This window comes from Perognathus longimembris, chromosome 23 (assembly GCF_023159225.1).
Source record: "Perognathus longimembris pacificus isolate PPM17 chromosome 23, ASM2315922v1, whole genome shotgun sequence".
NCBI classification, from domain to species: Eukaryota; Metazoa; Chordata; class Mammalia; order Rodentia; family Heteromyidae; genus Perognathus; species Perognathus longimembris.
The window spans coordinates 19,236,214-19,252,924 of NC_063183.1; the positions used below are offsets into that span (position 1 = coordinate 19,236,214).

General features: G+C 42.0%; 1 protein-coding gene across 3 annotated transcripts; it reads left to right on the top strand.

The window, feature by feature from the left end:
- The first annotated feature begins 981 nt into the window (after nucleotides 1-981).
- On the top strand, nucleotides 982-12,017 carry Pclaf (PCNA clamp associated factor). Of its 3 annotated transcripts, none has more exons than XM_048332852.1 (4): nucleotides 995-1,113; nucleotides 1,374-1,454; nucleotides 4,872-5,034; nucleotides 11,456-12,017. In XM_048332852.1, the coding sequence occupies exons 1-4, from the start codon at nucleotides 1,068-1,070 to the stop codon at nucleotides 11,499-11,501; spliced, it is 336 nt and encodes a 111-aa protein (XP_048188809.1). In that variant the 5' UTR covers nucleotides 995-1,067; the 3' UTR covers nucleotides 11,502-12,017. The 3 variants fall into 3 exon arrangements, with proteins under 3 accessions (XP_048188811.1, XP_048188809.1, XP_048188810.1); XM_048332853.1 differs by having other exon boundaries at nucleotides 4,872-5,038; nucleotides 11,456-11,528; XM_048332854.1 differs by lacking the exon at nucleotides 4,872-5,034 and having other exon boundaries at nucleotides 982-1,113; nucleotides 11,456-11,526.
- Nucleotides 12,018-16,711: the final 4,694 nt, after the last annotated feature.

Genomic DNA, 16,711 nt, shown 5'->3' on the forward strand with positions numbered 1-16,711 from the left:
CAATTGATAGAATACTAGTTTTGAGAAAAATAGCTCAGAGACAGCACCTAAGGCCTTGAGTTCAGGCTACAGGGCAGGCACACACATACCAAAAAAGAAAAAAAAAATCAAATATAATTCATTGAAGAAAATTAGTGTTGTACTTTCTTACACTTTCAAAGTTGCTTTTCAAATAAGCAAAGAATACACCTCACAGCAAGTTCATAAGGTCCTGTTTCGTGCATGGTATTGAGAATGAAAACAAAATTATTCCTTTGGGGAGTAATCAGATAGTAAGCATAGGGGTAGAAAATAATTATGAACTTTTTACCCCAGAGGTATGCTCATATGGGCTAGAGTTGTGTTTTTAGTATATATTTGGCAGGTTTCATTTAGAAGTTCTGTGACCACATTATTTTTCATTTGTATTTACCCTCACCTAAAGTTTTTTTTAAGCCTGTAAATAAGTTGCATTAGTGTCCTTTCTCCCATTCCAGAGAATTGTTTAGTATGAATGCTGTAGTTGAAAGAGTTCATGCTTTGAGGTATTAAATTTCTTAGGTTTTCTTATATTTGGAGATTTATCTGTGGTATATACACACGTACTACACACACACACACACACACACACACATCCACTTAATTTAGGTTTCACAGAATTCTAGGCTTGCAAGTCCCTGACTTATCTGATGATAACTTTGGAGGAAATACTGTAATTCTCGGTCTTTGCTGGACTTTACTTCTAAGCAGGCCCTTTAGGCCTAACTGGCTTTGGGCCAGTTGTGAATGTTCGCACAGAGGCGTGGATACCCGTGAGTTGCGTGCTGGCACCACCCACCGGGTGCGGGTACCAATCACAGTCTCTGTGGGTGATGGACTGCCCAGCACAGCCTTAAGTCTGACTGCGGTCAGCGCTGGACCCTGGCGATTGGTCCAGGGTAAAGGCGCGCAACCAATAGGAGCCACAGCTCGCGAGAGTCTGGAGTGCGCGGGAAAGATACCCATATAAACCGAGGCGGGAGAGTCACTTTCGGATCCGTGGCCACTCAATCACCCGGAACTAGGGCTTTGTCTCCTTTTGTTAGGACATGGTGCGGACTAAAGCAGACAGTGCCCCAAGCACCTATAGAAAAGGTGGGGTGTTGGAGAAAGGGAAGACAGAATGGGGGATGCGCTTTCCTGTCCGTGGGTGCGCGGGATGGAAATGCCCGGGCTCTCCCTATCCACTGCGCCAGACTCCAAGCAGGAAGCAGCTGCTTGGCCCCTTACCGGGAAGGGCTACTCATCTGGATCATGGACTCTCCTCTCCCAGCACTGGGTCTGATAACTGTGTGTCTGAGCCTTTCAAGTGGAGTGTGATTTCCCACTCATTCATCCTCTGCCTCTCTTTGCAGTGGTGACTTCCCGCGCCCCCAGGAAGGTGCTTGGCTCCTCCACCTCTGCCATCAACACTCCATCTCCTTCATCCAGGAAAGGTAAGAAGTGCCCTTATTTGTCTGGGGTAAAAACACCCAAACGGGGGCTTGGAAGCGGCAGTCTCCCCAATAGAAACTAGGATTTCTATTCTCCCCCGTCCTGCTCAGAATTTTACTTGGGGTCTTCACATTTAAAATTTCTTCCTTCTCTTCTGAGGGGAGCTTGGACTTGTAACATAGGCAGGGAGGGTCCTTGTGGAAGACAATCTTTTTTGCCGCCAGTCCTGGGGCTTGAACTCAGGGCCTGGGCACTGTCCTTGAGCTTCTTTTTGCTCAAGGATAGTACTCTACCACTTGAGCCACACTTCTTATGGATTTTTCTGTGTATGTGGTGCAGAGGAATCGAACTCACGGCTTCATGCATGCTAGGCAAGCACTCTACCACTAAGCCACATCCCCCCCCCCCCCCACCGCAATTCTTTTTTTTTTTGGCCAGTCCTAGGCCGTGAACTCAGGGCCTGAGCACTGTCCCTGGCTTCTTTTATGCTCAAGGCTAGCACTCTGCCACTTGAGCCACAGCGCCACTTCTGGTCATTTTCTGTATACGTGGTGCTGAGGAATCGAACCCAGGGCCTCATGTATACGAGGCAAGTACTCTTGCCACTAGGCCATATCCCCAGACCCCCGCAATTCCTTTTTTAAAAAGAAGGGCTGGGTATATACCTGGGCTCCAGAGTACTTGCCTAGCATGCACAAAGCCCTGGGTCCCATCTCCAACCTCTGCTAAACAAAAGTAAACCACCTCTATTCCACAGCATGTGGAAATAAGGATGTCTCTTAACCTTTAGGACACCCTTGAAGAAATGATTTGGGGTCTAGGTGATGCACCCTGCGGCCCCCTGGCTCTGTGAAATAACCAAAAATGAAATCAAGCATGAGAGATGTTGTAAACCAACAGACTTAAGCCACATTCTCAGCCTGTTCTTGTTTTTTGTTTTTTGTTTATTTTTTTTTTGCCAGTCCTAGAGCTTGGACTAAGGGTCTGAGCACTGTCCCTGGCTTCTTTTTGCTCAAGGCTAGCACTCTGCCACTTGAGCCATAGCGCCACTTCTGGCTGTTTTCTATATAAGTGGTGCTGGTGCTGGGGAATCGAACGGAGAGCTTCATATATAGGAGGCAAGCAGTCTTGCCACTAGGCCATATTCCCAGCCCTCCTGTTCTTGTTTTTTGAGGCAAGCTCTCTCTATGGATTTCAGGCTATACTTAAGCTCATGATTCTCCTGTCTCAGCCTCCTGAGTGCAGAATCATAGCCATTGTCCTTCATACCTGGCAGGTTTGAGATTGTTTTTCCTTTGTTGGTCCTTTTGAATTTAGGGTTTGGACACTATTCCTGACCTTTTGTGCTCAAGGCTAGTGGCCTACCACTTGAGATACAACTCCACAGATCTACTTCCAGCTTCTTGGTGGGCTAATTGAAGACAAGAGTCTCATGGACTTTCCTGCCTGGGCTGGCTTCAAACCGAGATCCTCGGATCTTAGTCCCTTGAGTAGCTCGGTGTACAGATGTAAGACACTGCTGCCTGGTGATAATACACACATAAACACACACACACGTTTGTGTGTGTGTGTGTATATATATATATATATAGTCAGTCACAGGGCTTAAACTCAGGGTCTAGGCACTGTCCCTTAGCTCTTGCTCATAGCACTGTACCACTTTGAGCCACAATGCGACTTCTGGTTTTCTGATGGTTAACTGGAGATAGGAGTTTCAAGGACTTTCCTGTCCAGGCTGGCTTTGAACTGTGATCCTCAGATCTCAGCCTCCTGAATAGCTAGAAACCCAGTGTGGAATTTACTCTTATGGAACTTTCATATTGTCTCTTATATAGGCTTTAATTAAAATTATCTTAATAAGCGGAATTAGGAGCCATTGGCATGTGTCTCATACCTGTAACTACAGCTGCTCAGGAGGTTGAGGAGGATCATGGTTTCCTGCTAGCCTAGGCAGGAAAGTCCATGAGATTCTTTTTTTTTTTTTTTTTTTTTTGCCAATCCTGGAGCTTGAACTCAGGGCCTGAGCACTATCCTTGGCTTCTTTTTGCTCAAGGCTAGCACTCTACCACTTGAGCCACAGCGCCACTTCTGGGCTTTTCTGTACATATTGTGCTGAGAAATAGAATCCAGGGCTTCATGTATACATGTATACATTCTTGCCACTAGGACATATTCCCAGCCCCCATGAGATTCTTATCTCCATTAAAATACCAGAAAAAGTGAGAAGTGAAGTTTTGGTTCAAGTGGTAGAATAGTAGCCTTAAGGGGCTGGGAATATGGCCTAGTGGCAAGAGTGCTTGCCTCCTACACATGAAGCTCTCGGTTCAATTCCCCAGCACCACATATATGGAATACGGCAAGAAGGGGTGCTGTGGCTCAGGTGGCAGGGTGCTAGCCTTGAGCAGGAAGAAGCCAGGGACGGTGCTCAGGTCCTGAGTCCAAGGCCCAGGACTGTCCAAAAAAAAAAAAAAAAAAAAAAAGAATAGTAGCCTTAAGCAAAAGAAGCTCAGGGACAGCACCCAGGCCCTGAGTTCAAGGTCCAGGAGCAGGGGGAAAAATGGAATTAGGGCAATTTGTTATGTGTAGTATATCAGGAAAAAATATGGAAAATTTTAGTGTGACTATATTTTAAGACCCATAATAGCTCTACTTCTGGACAAAATATCAAAAATTAGTTTTCATTTGCTGGGTGCAACTGTAATACTAGCTACTCAGGAGGCTGAGAGTTCGAAGCCAGGTCAGGCAGAAAAATCCATCAGATTCCATTTCCTTAATAACCAGCAAAAAGCAGGGCTGTACATGTGGTTAAAGTGGTCTAGTGCTGGGTGAATAGACCCTGAGTTTAGACCCCAATATCACCCTCCAAAAAAAAAAAACCTGTTACAGGCCTGGGAATGTGGCTTAGTGGTAGAGTGCTTGCCTAGCATGCATGAGCCCTCGGTTCCATTCCTTAGCACCACATATACAGAAAAGACCAGAAGTGGTGCTGTGGCTCACGTGGTAAAGTGCTAGCCTTGAGCATAAAGCAGCCAGGGACAGTGTTCAGGCTCTGAGTTCAAGCCCCAGGACTGGCAAACAACAACAAAACAAAAAACTTACCGTGATTGTCCCCATATAACGACCAAATTGAGTTTATTGACTGAATATATCTTTATTGTGTCCATTTTCACGTTTTAAGGTGGATATCTGATTACTTAATACTTTTGAGAGTCTATAAGTAATTAAGTTCCAGCAGGAGTTGTGACATATACATCTGCATTCCTGTCACTTGAGAGGTTTGAGACAGAAAGATGAAGAATCAGAAACCAGGGGCTGTGAAGGTGGCTTTGTGGTAGAGTGCTTGCTTAGCATGCATGAAACCTGGGTTTGATTCCTCAGTACCACATTCTTAGTTCTTACTTAGTTCTTATGTTTTATAGCTGAAAACAAGTATGCAGGAGGGAATCCAGTTTGTGTACGCCCAACTCCCAAGTGGCAAAAAGGAATTGGAGAGTTCTTCAGGCTATCTCCTAAAGGTTCTGAAAAAGAAAATCAGATTCCTGAAGAGGCAGGACCCAGTGGCTTAGGAAAAACAAAGAAAAGGTAAGTTTTTGGGGTTTGGAATATTAAAGAAAATATTCTCTTGGAAATAAAGGACAAACAGAATGAGTAACATTTTTTTTCAAGCCAATAAGAAAATGCAAACCAAGATTGTCTTTAAAACTTGTATCCCAGACACCATCAAAAAGTACTATTGTTACTCATTCCAAAGAGAATCAGTTTCCATTCAGGTAACTACTACATTATTAACTATGACCTTAACTTCCTTGATTCTTTTCTTTTTTTTTCCCTGTCATTTTAAAAGACAGTTTCCATCTATCTTGAAGTCCATTAAGTTGCTTGCATCTTAAAAAATAAAAGCTGTTAGGGGACTGGAAGTATAGATAAGTGGTACAGCCTGCACTTAGTATTCATGATGTCCTGGGTTCAATCTTCAGTATCAAAACAAAGAAGAAACCAACAGTTGAAAGCCACCCCCCCAAAAAAATGTATTATGTAATACAATATAGTATGTATATATATATACATATATATATATAGTATGGGGTATATATATATAGTATGTATAGTATATATAGTATATATATAGTATATATAGTATATATATATAGTATGTATATATATACAATATATATACACAATGTACACATACAATGTAGAAAAATTAAATATAAAAATTCCTATCAGGGGCTGGGGATATGGCCTAGTGGCAAGAGAGCTTGCCTCGTATACATGAGGCCCTGGGTTCGATTCCCAAGCACCACATATACAGAAAACGGCCAGAAGTGGCACTGTGGCTCAAGTGGCAGAGTGCTAGCCTTGAGCAAAAGGAAGCCAGGGACAGTGCTCAGGCCCTGAGTCCAAGGCTCAGGACTGGCCAAAAAAAAAAAAAAAAAGGAAAATTGTTCATTACATGACATGAAATGGAACCCCTCTGTATAAAACTTAATAATAAAAATAAAATTATATTAAAAAAATTCCTATCACTAGAAAACATTTAGGGGTAATACCATAGTATAGTTTCTTTACAATTCTATAAATACTCTAGAATATTTAAAGACAAAAAAAAAAGCAGGGCACAAGTGGCTCACCCCTGTAATCCTAGCTATTCAGGAGGCTAAGATCTGAGGATGGAGGTTTGATGCCAACCTGGGCAGGAAAGTCTGAAACTATTATACCCAATTAACCTCCAGAAAACATGAAGTGGCCCTGTGGCTCAAAGTCAGAGTACTAGTTTTTTTTTGTTTTTTTTGGCCTAGCACTGGCCAAAAAAAGAAAAAAGAAAAAAGAAAAAGCTGGAAGTGGTGCTGTGGCTCAGGTGGTAGGGTGCTAGCCTTGAGCAAAAAGAAACTCAGGGACAGTGCTCAGGCCCTGAGTTCAAGCTCCAAGACTGGCCAAAAAAAAAAACAAAAAAACCCCAATAAAAGCAAAGATGAATCATGCTTTTTTTTTTTTTTGCCAGTCCTGGGCCTTGGACTTAGGGTCTGAGCACTGTCCCTGGCTTCTTTTTGCTCAAGGCTAGCATTCTGCCACTTGAGCCACAGCGCCATTTCTGGCCTCTTCTGTATATGTGGTGCTGGGGAATCGAACCCAGGGCTTCATGTATAGAAGGCAAGCACTCTACCACTAGGCCATATCTCCAGCCCCATGATAAATGTTAGACAAGCATTCTGGATACAAATGTACAATCTTAGCTGTGTAAAATGCACATTTGAGTGCTGTATGAAAATATAGTAGCTGGACAGTGGTGGCTATCACAGTTCAAAGCCAGCCTGGGCAGGAAAGAATATGAGACTCCTCTCCAAATAACCATCTAAAAACAAGAAGTGGAGCTCTGGCTCTAAGTGGTAGAGTACTAGCCTTGAACAAAAATCTCAGGTAGAGTACTCAGGGCCTAAGTTAAAGCTCCATGATCAAACAAAAAAAACCACACACACAGGGCTGGGGATATGGCCTAGTGGCAAGAGTGCCTGCCTCCTGGGTTCGATTCTCCAGCACCACATATACAGAAAATGGCCAGAAGTGGCACTGTGGCTCAAGTGGCAGAGTGCTAGCCTTGAGCAAAAAGAAGCCAGGGACAGTGCTCAGGCCCAGAGTCCAAGCCCCAGGACTGGCCAAAAAAAAAAAAAAAAAAAAACACACACACACACACACACACACACACATACACACACAAAACCCAAGAAGATTGAACAAGTACCAGTCATGGTTATCTGTAGGTAAAAACCTTTTCTCAGTTGGGGCTGGGGATATGGCCTAGTGGCAAGAGTGCTTGCCTCGTATACATGAAACCCTAGGTACGATTCCTCAGCATCACATATAGGGCCAGAAGTGTCGCTGTGGCTCAAGTGGTAGAGTGCTAGCCTTGAGCAATAAGAAGCCAGGGACCGTGCTCAAGCCCTGAGTTAAAGCGCCAGGACTGGCAAAAAACAAAAACAAAAACAACTCTTCTCATATTTGGTGCTGCTAACTTGTAACAATAAACGTATTATTTTTCAGTATCAGGTACAAACCTGTGCACAGGTGGCTCATGCCTGTAATCCTAGATGAGGAGGCTGAGATCTGAGGATAAAGGTTTGAAACTAGCCAGACAGACAAATCCTCAACTCGTCTCCAATTAACTAGCAAAAAAAAGTGGAGCATTGGGCTAGGAAGGTGGCTTAGCGGTAGAGTGCCTGCCTAGCATGCATGAAGGCCTGGGTTCGATTCCTCACACCACATACACAGAGAAATATAGAAGTTGTGCTGTGGCTCAAGTGGTAGAGTGATATCCTTGAGCAAAAGGTGGTCAGGGACAGTACCCAGCCCTTAGTTCAAGCCCCAGGACTGGAACAAAAAGTGGAGTTGGTGGTGTGGTTCAAGTGGTAAAGCCCCAGCGCGCGCACACACACGCACACACACACACACACACACTACTAAAAAGATGAAGATGTAACTCAATGGTATAGTGCTTGCTTAGCATGTGCAAAGCCCTGGGTTTGTTTTCTAGTGCTAAATTAATCTGGTGAGAAAAATTCTGAAACCTGTCTTTTCATAGGTTTGTTAATCAATAGGACCCAACCACTTTAAATTGCTTTTAAATGTTTTCATTAAAGGCTGTGTATTTGACTGGGTATAGGAGGGAAGGGTGTGGCACTATGTCACTGTCATTGTGATGCTCCTTGCGTGTAAGAACTGCCTTGCCCACCTCCACATCAGCCAGGAGCTATTAGATCCTTCAATCCACCAAGCAGCAAACTGGACATAGCACACCTATCCACAAGGGTAAGAAGATGGAGACTCGACTCATCCTAGGGCTGCTCATTCTGACACTGGTTCTATCTGTGCAGGTGAATTCATACATTCCTTTAGTCAGCACACCAGGCGCTACCTATTATGAGCCCACAAAGCCTTCCCCTTCTAGCAGTTTCCTTAAAACGGCTTCAACCAGTCTCCTAATGGTGTTGCTTGCCCTTCTGTACCTCATCCGATAAGAGACTCAGGCCTCAACATATTCTGAAACCCATTCCAATGGCACCTGGAAGTCCTGTTGCCCAGAAGAGTGAAATTAGATCTTCATGAAATTGAACACCAAAACAAAATCTTGGGAGACTCTGGACTGGTTGAAGACCATCTGAAGGATTTATATATGAAGGCTCATGTACAGGACTGAAGAGAAAGCCAACATCAAGAATGACTTCATCAAGTTCATGACTTCATTAAATGTGGCTTAAGAAACATGGACTCTTAAAACTTCCTTGAAAGTCATTTCACCTAGATCTAGAGAAAAAGGATGCACTATAAAAAAGATAATCAGTTTTCACTTTAGTTCACTAAGTCTAAAAGGCTGTAAAATAATTAGGCAATATAAAGAGGATTTCGTTTACATATGTGTGGAAAGACACAGTGGTTCTTTCCAAAGTAAATCCTCCAAACTGTTTTAGAAGTTCTAATGTCTTGAGGGTTTGTTAGTTTGGTGCTGGGGATTTGGTAACGCTGGGCTTCCTGTACTCTAGGCAAGTACTCTACCACTGAGTTATATTCCTAGTCCTTTGATGTTGCTTTTTTTTTTTTTTTGGCCAGTCCTGGGGCTTGGACTCAGGGCCTGAGCACTGTCCCTGGCTTCCTTTTTGCTCAAGGCTAGCACTCTGCCACTTGAGCCACAGCGCCACGTCTGGCCGTTTTCTGTATACGTGGTGCTGGGGAATCGAACCCAGGGCCTCATGTATAGGAGGCAAGCACTCTTGCCACTAGTCCATATCCTCAGCCCCTGCTTTTTTATTTTTGTCAGTCATGGGGTTTGAATTCTTTCCCTGACCTTTTTTTTTTTTTTTTTTTGCCAGTCCTGGGCCTTGGACTCAGGGCCTGAGCACTGTCCCTGGCTTCCTTTTGCTCAAGGCTAGCACTCTGCCACTTGAGCCACAGCGCCACTTCTGGCCATTTTCTGTATATGTGGTGCTGGGGAATCGAACCCAGGGCCTCATGTATACGAGGCAGGCACTCTTGCCACTAGGCCATATCCCCAGCCCCATCCCTGACCTTTTTTGCTCAAGGCTAGTACTCTACCACTCAGCCATAGCTCAATTTCCTGTTTTCTGGTGGCTAACTGGACATAAGTCTCATGGACTTTCTTGCCTAGGTTGGACATTTTGGATTTTGTATAGTAACTGATATGGATTGGAATCTACAGTTTTGTTTTTCCAGTCCTAGGGCTTGAACTCAGGACTTGCACGATGTCCCTGAGCTTTTTCACTCAAAGCTAGTTTATTGGAGGTATGAGTGTCACATATTTTCCTGCTTGGGCTGGCTTTGAACTGTGATCCTCAGATCTCAGCCTCGTCAGTATTTAGGATTAGAGGTCTGAGCTTCCAGTGCCTGTTTTGTTTTATTTTTGTTTTGTTTTAGGCCAGGTCTTTCTATATAACCCAGGCTGGTCTCAAACTTAGGATCCTTCTGTTTCTGCATTAAAGACATGCTACCATGGCCAGTCAGGTATGAGTAATTCTTGCATATATACTTAAAAGTAAAATGGTAAGCATTTTTCCATCAAATAAAGGTGTCTGATTTTCTCTCTCCCCCCCACCCCCGCAACACACACAAAGAACATGGTGTCACCTTTTTTTTTTTTTTGGTTAGTTGTGGGCTTGAACTCTGAACCTGGGCGCTGTCCCTAGGCCATTCAGCTTAAGGTTTGCGCTCTACCACTTGAGCCACAGCACCACTTGTTTTCTGGTGGTTAATTGTAATTAAGAGTCTCACAGACTTCCTGCCCAGGCTGGCTTTGAACAGTGATCCTCAGATCTCAGCCCCCTGAGTAGCCTGGATTACAGGCATGAGCCACCAGCGCCTGGCTGGTGTCAGATTCTTAAAGCTACCATATGTAACTAGATTTCAAACAACAGGAGTACACTGAATTCAACTCATCCTAAAATGCTGCTTTATATTTCTGCATATATTGAACATTTTTTAAAAAGACTTCTTTATTAACAAACAGTTGTACAAGGCAATTTTCATTGTGACATCTCCATATATATTGAATAATTTTTATAATTAAAAAACCTGATCTGGCTAGGCACTGTGAAATATATATATAGAAATATATATATACTAAGAGAAATATATATTGAAATATATACACCTATATATTTACTTAAGCTCAATAAAAAATTTAAAAAGAAACAAAAAAGCTCAGGGACAGTGCTCAGGCACTGAGTTCAAGCACCACGACTGGCTAAAAAGAAATGCTAACAAATAATTTTGGTTATACATTCACACAGTTCAAAATGGTATAAGGTAAGATAGGACAGTTTGCTATACAATTGTTTGCTCAAGTAGATTAGTTAAGTTTTTGCTTTATATTATTACAAAGTTGTCATATATTCTTAGAGTCTACTTACATATTCTACCTATCCTCCACTTAACTCATTGAAAAAAGGTACTATATTAATAAGATGTTCTATTTTTAATTTTATTTCATCTTTTTTTTTTTTTTTAAGCCAAGTGTCACTAAGTATCCCAGGCTGGCTTCCAACTTTTAATCGTCTTCCTGGGGCTTGAACTCAGTGCCTGGGCACTGTCCTTGAGCCTCTCTGGGCTCAAGGCTAGCTCTACTATTTGAGCAACAGCTCCATTTCTGGTTTGTTTCACTTTATGTGGCCCTTAGGAATTGAACCCAGGATTCATGCAAGCTAGGGGAGCACTCTACCACTAAGCCACATTCCCAGCCCAGAGATATTCCTTTTTAAATAAAAATGTCATCATATCCAAGATGATAACCATTGATGCTCCAAAACAAAAGCCAAACAAATTAAGTTTTGCTCTTGCACTATTACCTGAAATTTGTATTTGTTTGCCAAGCAATGAGGTTTACTTTTCTAGTCATTTGAGATCTACTGTATTTTAATGTTCCTGATATATGTTTTTAACTATTTTTTTAAACAGTTTATACTTAGGTAACTATTAAAGTTCTCTATTCTTTTCGCAGAACGTGTCCTTTGCAACCTGATCACTCAGATGATGAAAAAGAATAGAACTGTATTATTCATCTTTGAATAATGTCTGGTGTTTAATCTGGTATCCTAGAAGTTTGTGAAGATGTTTGTCCAAATGGCTTTCTTATATAGGCATTTAATTTAAAAAGTGAGGCTAACAATTGTTCAAAAGTAAGTATTTGTGAATTGAAGAATTTGTAAAATAATTTCAGCTCAGTATTCAATTTAATGCACTATGTTGTTTCTTTGACTAGTATTAAGCTTGTTTTCATCAAAAATCAGATTTTATCATCTAATTACTAATTTGCTATTTTGAGGTTTAAATCTTTGTACTGATGCCATTTTTGTGAACAATTAGTTATTGGAAAGAAAACAGACTTTTACACATCAAAGAATTCAGTACTATTTAAATATAGATGAAATCATTTTTCAGAAAGAGGCTAAAGACATAATGTTGAAAAATGATGGGTATCTCTTTAAAAAATGTTCAAGACATTTTGGTCTTAAGTTTAAATGAATGATAATGAACACTTCTAAAATGTCAGTGAAAAGATTTTAAAAAACTAGCATAGAGTCCACAAAAGAGATTACATAGACTACATTAAGAGTAGATTTTTTTATTTAAAAAATTTGTTTATGTGGTACTGAGGATATAACTGAAGAGAAGTGGGTATAATATTGCTAACAAATTCTTGCTTCCTCATCATACTATTTGTTTACTGATAGACTGTCAGTTTTCAAAACTATCCATGTTTTAGCAAGAAAGGTTTTGTGAAATTTGTTTGAAATAAATGACTACTTCACAATATAGTGTCCACTTGTATACTACCAGATATGTTTTTTATTTCTTCCAAATATAAATTAGTGCATCAATCTGATGTTTATCAAGTTCAAAAATAGTTTTTTTTGCCAGCCCTGGGGCTTGAACTCAGGGCCTGAGCACTGTCCCTGGCTTCCTTTTGCTCAAGGGTTGAGCACTCTACCACTTGAGTCACAGCGCCACTTCCGGCTTTTTCTGTTTATGTGGTGCTGAAGAATCGAACCCAGGGCTTTGTGGATGTTAGGCAAGCACTGTACAGCTAAGCTACATTCCCAGCCGTTAAGCATGTGTTTTTTTTTTTTTCCCTAAGAATATGTTTGATAATGAGGTGGTCTTTCTCTTGCTGTTTTCCTCTCTTTCTGCCCTCCCTTTCTCACTCTCTGTTTTATATTGTGCATTGCTGTGTAATCTCTCTGGCCAACTCTAGCTCTTCCTGTCAGACTCACAAGCACTGAGATTGCAGTTGTCCAGCCACTACACTGGACATACCACTTGGAAAAAAAAAGAAAGGAAAACAAAACAAAACAAAATGAAGCCAAAATATGTCTCATATATAAATAGTTTATAAATTGTATTGCATTTAGAACCCTTCAGACTAATATACTTTCAAAAAATTGGAGGTGCAATTGGGGTTTGTTCCAACCCAGAATTGTTGAATTAGTTCCTTTTAGCTTCTCTCTTTTTTCAGTCACGAGGCTTGAACTCAGGGCCTGGGCTCTGTCCTTCAGCTTTTTTGCTGAAGTCTGGTACTCGGTTAATTTAACCCCAAAGGGTTAGCTGGAGATTCTTTTTGTTGTTGTTGTTGCCAGTCCTGGGCCTTGGACTCAGGGCCTGAACACTGTCCCTGGCTTCTTTTTGCTCAAGGCTAGTACTCTGCCACTTGAGCCACAGCACCACTTCTGGCCATTTTCTATATATGTGGTACTGGGGAATCGAACCCAGGGCTTCATGTATACGAGTCAAGCACTCTTGCCACTAGGCCATATTCCCAGCCCAGTTAGCTGGAGATTAAAGCGTCACAGGAACTTTTATGTCCTGGTTGGCCTTGAGCCATGATCCTCAGATCTGAACCTTCTGAGTAGCTAGGATATATCCGTAGCCTTCTCTTCCTAAGGCTTTAAATTCTATTTATGCCACTTACATACCTATGCAAATTTCTCTGAACCCCTTGTGTAATATAAGGGATTGGAATTATATATTGCTTAAACACAAAACTGTAAATTTGACTTTCTTCATACTGGCCCTAATTATTAAGTTTCCTGCTAGTCTTTGCATCTTTTGTATTTTGAGATACCAATGGAACTTTGAACAATATATCAAAGGGATATATAAAAAATGATTACATAAGAATACTAGGAAGCCCGATGCTGGTAGCTCACACTTATAATCCTAGCTGCTCAAAAGACACAGATCTAAGAATCAGTTTGGAACCAGCCTGGGCAGTAAAGTTTGTGAGACTCATATCCAATTAACCACCAAAAAGACAGAAGTGGCTTTTTGAGTCACTTGTGGCTCAAGTAGTAGAGTGCTAGCCTTGGACAGAAACCTCAGAGACAATACCCAGGTGCTGAGTTCAACCCTCAGGACAGGTACAAAAAAGGAAAAGGGGCAGGGGGCTGGTGGTTCATGACTGTATTTGTTTTGTTTTTGTTGCCAGTCCTGGGGCGTAGACTCAGGGCCTGAGCACTGTCCCTGGCTTCTTTTTGCTCAAGGCTAGTTCTCTACCTCTTGAGCCACAGCTCCACTTCCGGCTTTTTCCTATATATGTGGTGCTGAGGAATCGAACCCAGGGCTTCATGTATATGAGGTGAGCACTTTACCACTAGGCCACATTCCCAGCCCCTCCAGGACTGTAATCCTGGCTTCTCAGGAGGCTGAGATGTGAAGTGATTCAAAGGTAGCATGGGCAGGGGAATCTTTGAGACATCTCCAATTACTCACCAGAGAAACCAGAAGTGAATGTGTGGCTAAAGTGGTACAATGCCAGCCTTGAGCAAAAAAGCTCAGGGACAGCACTAAGGTCCTGAGTTCAAGTACCAGTACTGGGCACAAGAGAAAAAAAAAAGTATTGAATTTCCCCCAGATAAATGTTAAACCTGCCAGTTCTGTGATGTACTGGCTTACAAAGGCTAAGATAAAGTTTTGATGTGAGAGTGGTGTCTTTCCCCCCTCTCTCCCCCCACCAGTCCTGGGGTTTGGACTCAGGGCCTGAGCACCGTCCCTGGCTTCTTTTTGCTCAAGGCTAGCACTCTGCCACTCGAGCCACAGCGCCACTTCTGGCCCTTTCTATATATGTAGTGCTGGGGAATCGAACCCAGGGCTTCACGTATGCTAGGCAAGTACACTACTGCTAAGCCACATTCCCAGCCCTGAGAGTGGTGTCTTAACATTTATATTAATAATACTGATTTCTGGGCCTGGAACTGGTGTGTCACACTTGGAATCCTCTCTACCCAGGAGGCTGAGACCTAAGGATATCAGTTCAAAGCCAGCCCAGGCAGGAAAGGCTGTGAAAGTCTTATCTCCAGTTAACCACCAGAAAACCAAGTGGAGCTGTGGCTCAAAGTAGTAGAGTACTAGTCTTGAATACAAAAGCCCATGACCATAAAAATAAAATAAAAGATTTCTCATCCAGGTGCTAGTGTCTTACACCTGTAGTTCTAGCTACTACTTGTGTCTCAAGTGGTAGAGTGCTAGCCTTGAGCCAAGAAGGTAAGGCCCTGAGTTCAAGCCCCAGTACCAGCCCGTGTACACATACACACATGCACACACACACACATAGATTTCTCTAATACTTCTCATAAAATCCTGAAAGTGTAGTTGAACTAATATGCTTAGTTTTACCAGGGGGTCTTGCTTTCCCTGTTTAGTAGTCTCTAAGCAGTGAGTATATTGGAAATCAAGAATTATAGGTCATGAGACCATGTAGGAGTCAGGCCAGTTATTTATATACCTATATGAAAGTGATTGAGGGGCTGGGAATATGGCCTAGTGGCAAGAGTGCTCGACTCATACATGAAGCCCTGGGTTCGATTCCCCAGTACTACATATATAGAAAAGGCCAGAAGTGGTACTGTGGCTCAAGTGGCAGAGTGCTAGCCTTGAGCAAAAAGAAGCCAGAGACAATGCTCAGGCCCTGAGTCCAAGGCCCAGGACTGGCCAAAGAAAGAAAGTGACTGAAATTTTTCAAAGCTAACTAGGAAGAGAGAATACAAACAAATCCTGCTCATAAGTCATTTTTCTTCTGGCAGTAGATACAATGACTGATAGCTAGGAATTTGCATATACATATGGTTTAAACTTCTTATGCTGGGGGGTGTAGGAATAGAAAGCCCTAAATTCAAACTCAAGTACTATAGAGAAAAGACTTTGTGGGCTGGGAATATGGCCTAGTGGTAGAGTGCTAACCTCTTATATATGAAGCCCTGGTTTCAATTCCTCAGCACCACACAAACAGAACAAGCCAGAAGTGGCGCAGTGGCTCAAATGGTGGAGTGCTAGCCTTGAGCAAAAAGAAGCCATGGACAGTGCTCAGGCCCTGAGTTCAAGCCCCAGGACTGTCAAAAAACAAAACAACAAGAAAAGACTTTCTACAGAACAAATTAATTTAACAAGTCTTAAGTTTTTAGACATACCTATCAGAATTCCAGACAAACTATTAGTTATTGGCTCATATTTTTCCTTTCTAATGTAAAAGTTTGATATCTTGACCTGTTGGCAGTTGAAATGCAGAATTCTATGGTAACAGGTTTTTCATGTGTCATTTTCAGCCAGGTTTTTAAGAAAACTAATTACTAGTTATGCTTGGATTCTATATGTACATGTGCTGATAGCAGGGTTGGAAACATGTCAGAATGACTAAATTTATTACTGACATATTTGAGTCTAAAGTGATTTCCTAAAGGCTTTGCTGAATTGCCTGCCCAGGGTGAATCAATTTAATGCTGTCTCATGCATCAGGAAACCAAAAGACCTGATGTTTCTTTTTAAGTTACCAAAGCTCATTTCCTGCCCCAGCTGAGGTAGACAACAGTTCAATACTGGTTGTGACCAATAAAATTGGAGCCTGCATTTGTGGCTCTAGAAAATACTCTTAAGCTTTTAAGCAGACCTATTCAAGATAGGAAAGCTAAGTGATTATTTTGACTCATTTTTCTCTGAATCTATAATTACTATAATATGAATCATTTTCATATTATTTTTTTTTACCAGTCATTCCCACTTCCCCCTCAGTATCTGTTATCCTATCATAAAGAGAGATGGTGTTTTGTTTTGTTTTGTTGGTCATGGGGCTTGAACCCAGGGTCTGGGCACTGTCCCCTGAACTCCCTTTGCTCAAGGCTAGCCCTCTATCACTTTGAGCCACAGCTGCGCTTTGGGTTTTTGGAGAAAATAGTCTAACCAGAGCCTGGGCACCAGTGGCTCATGA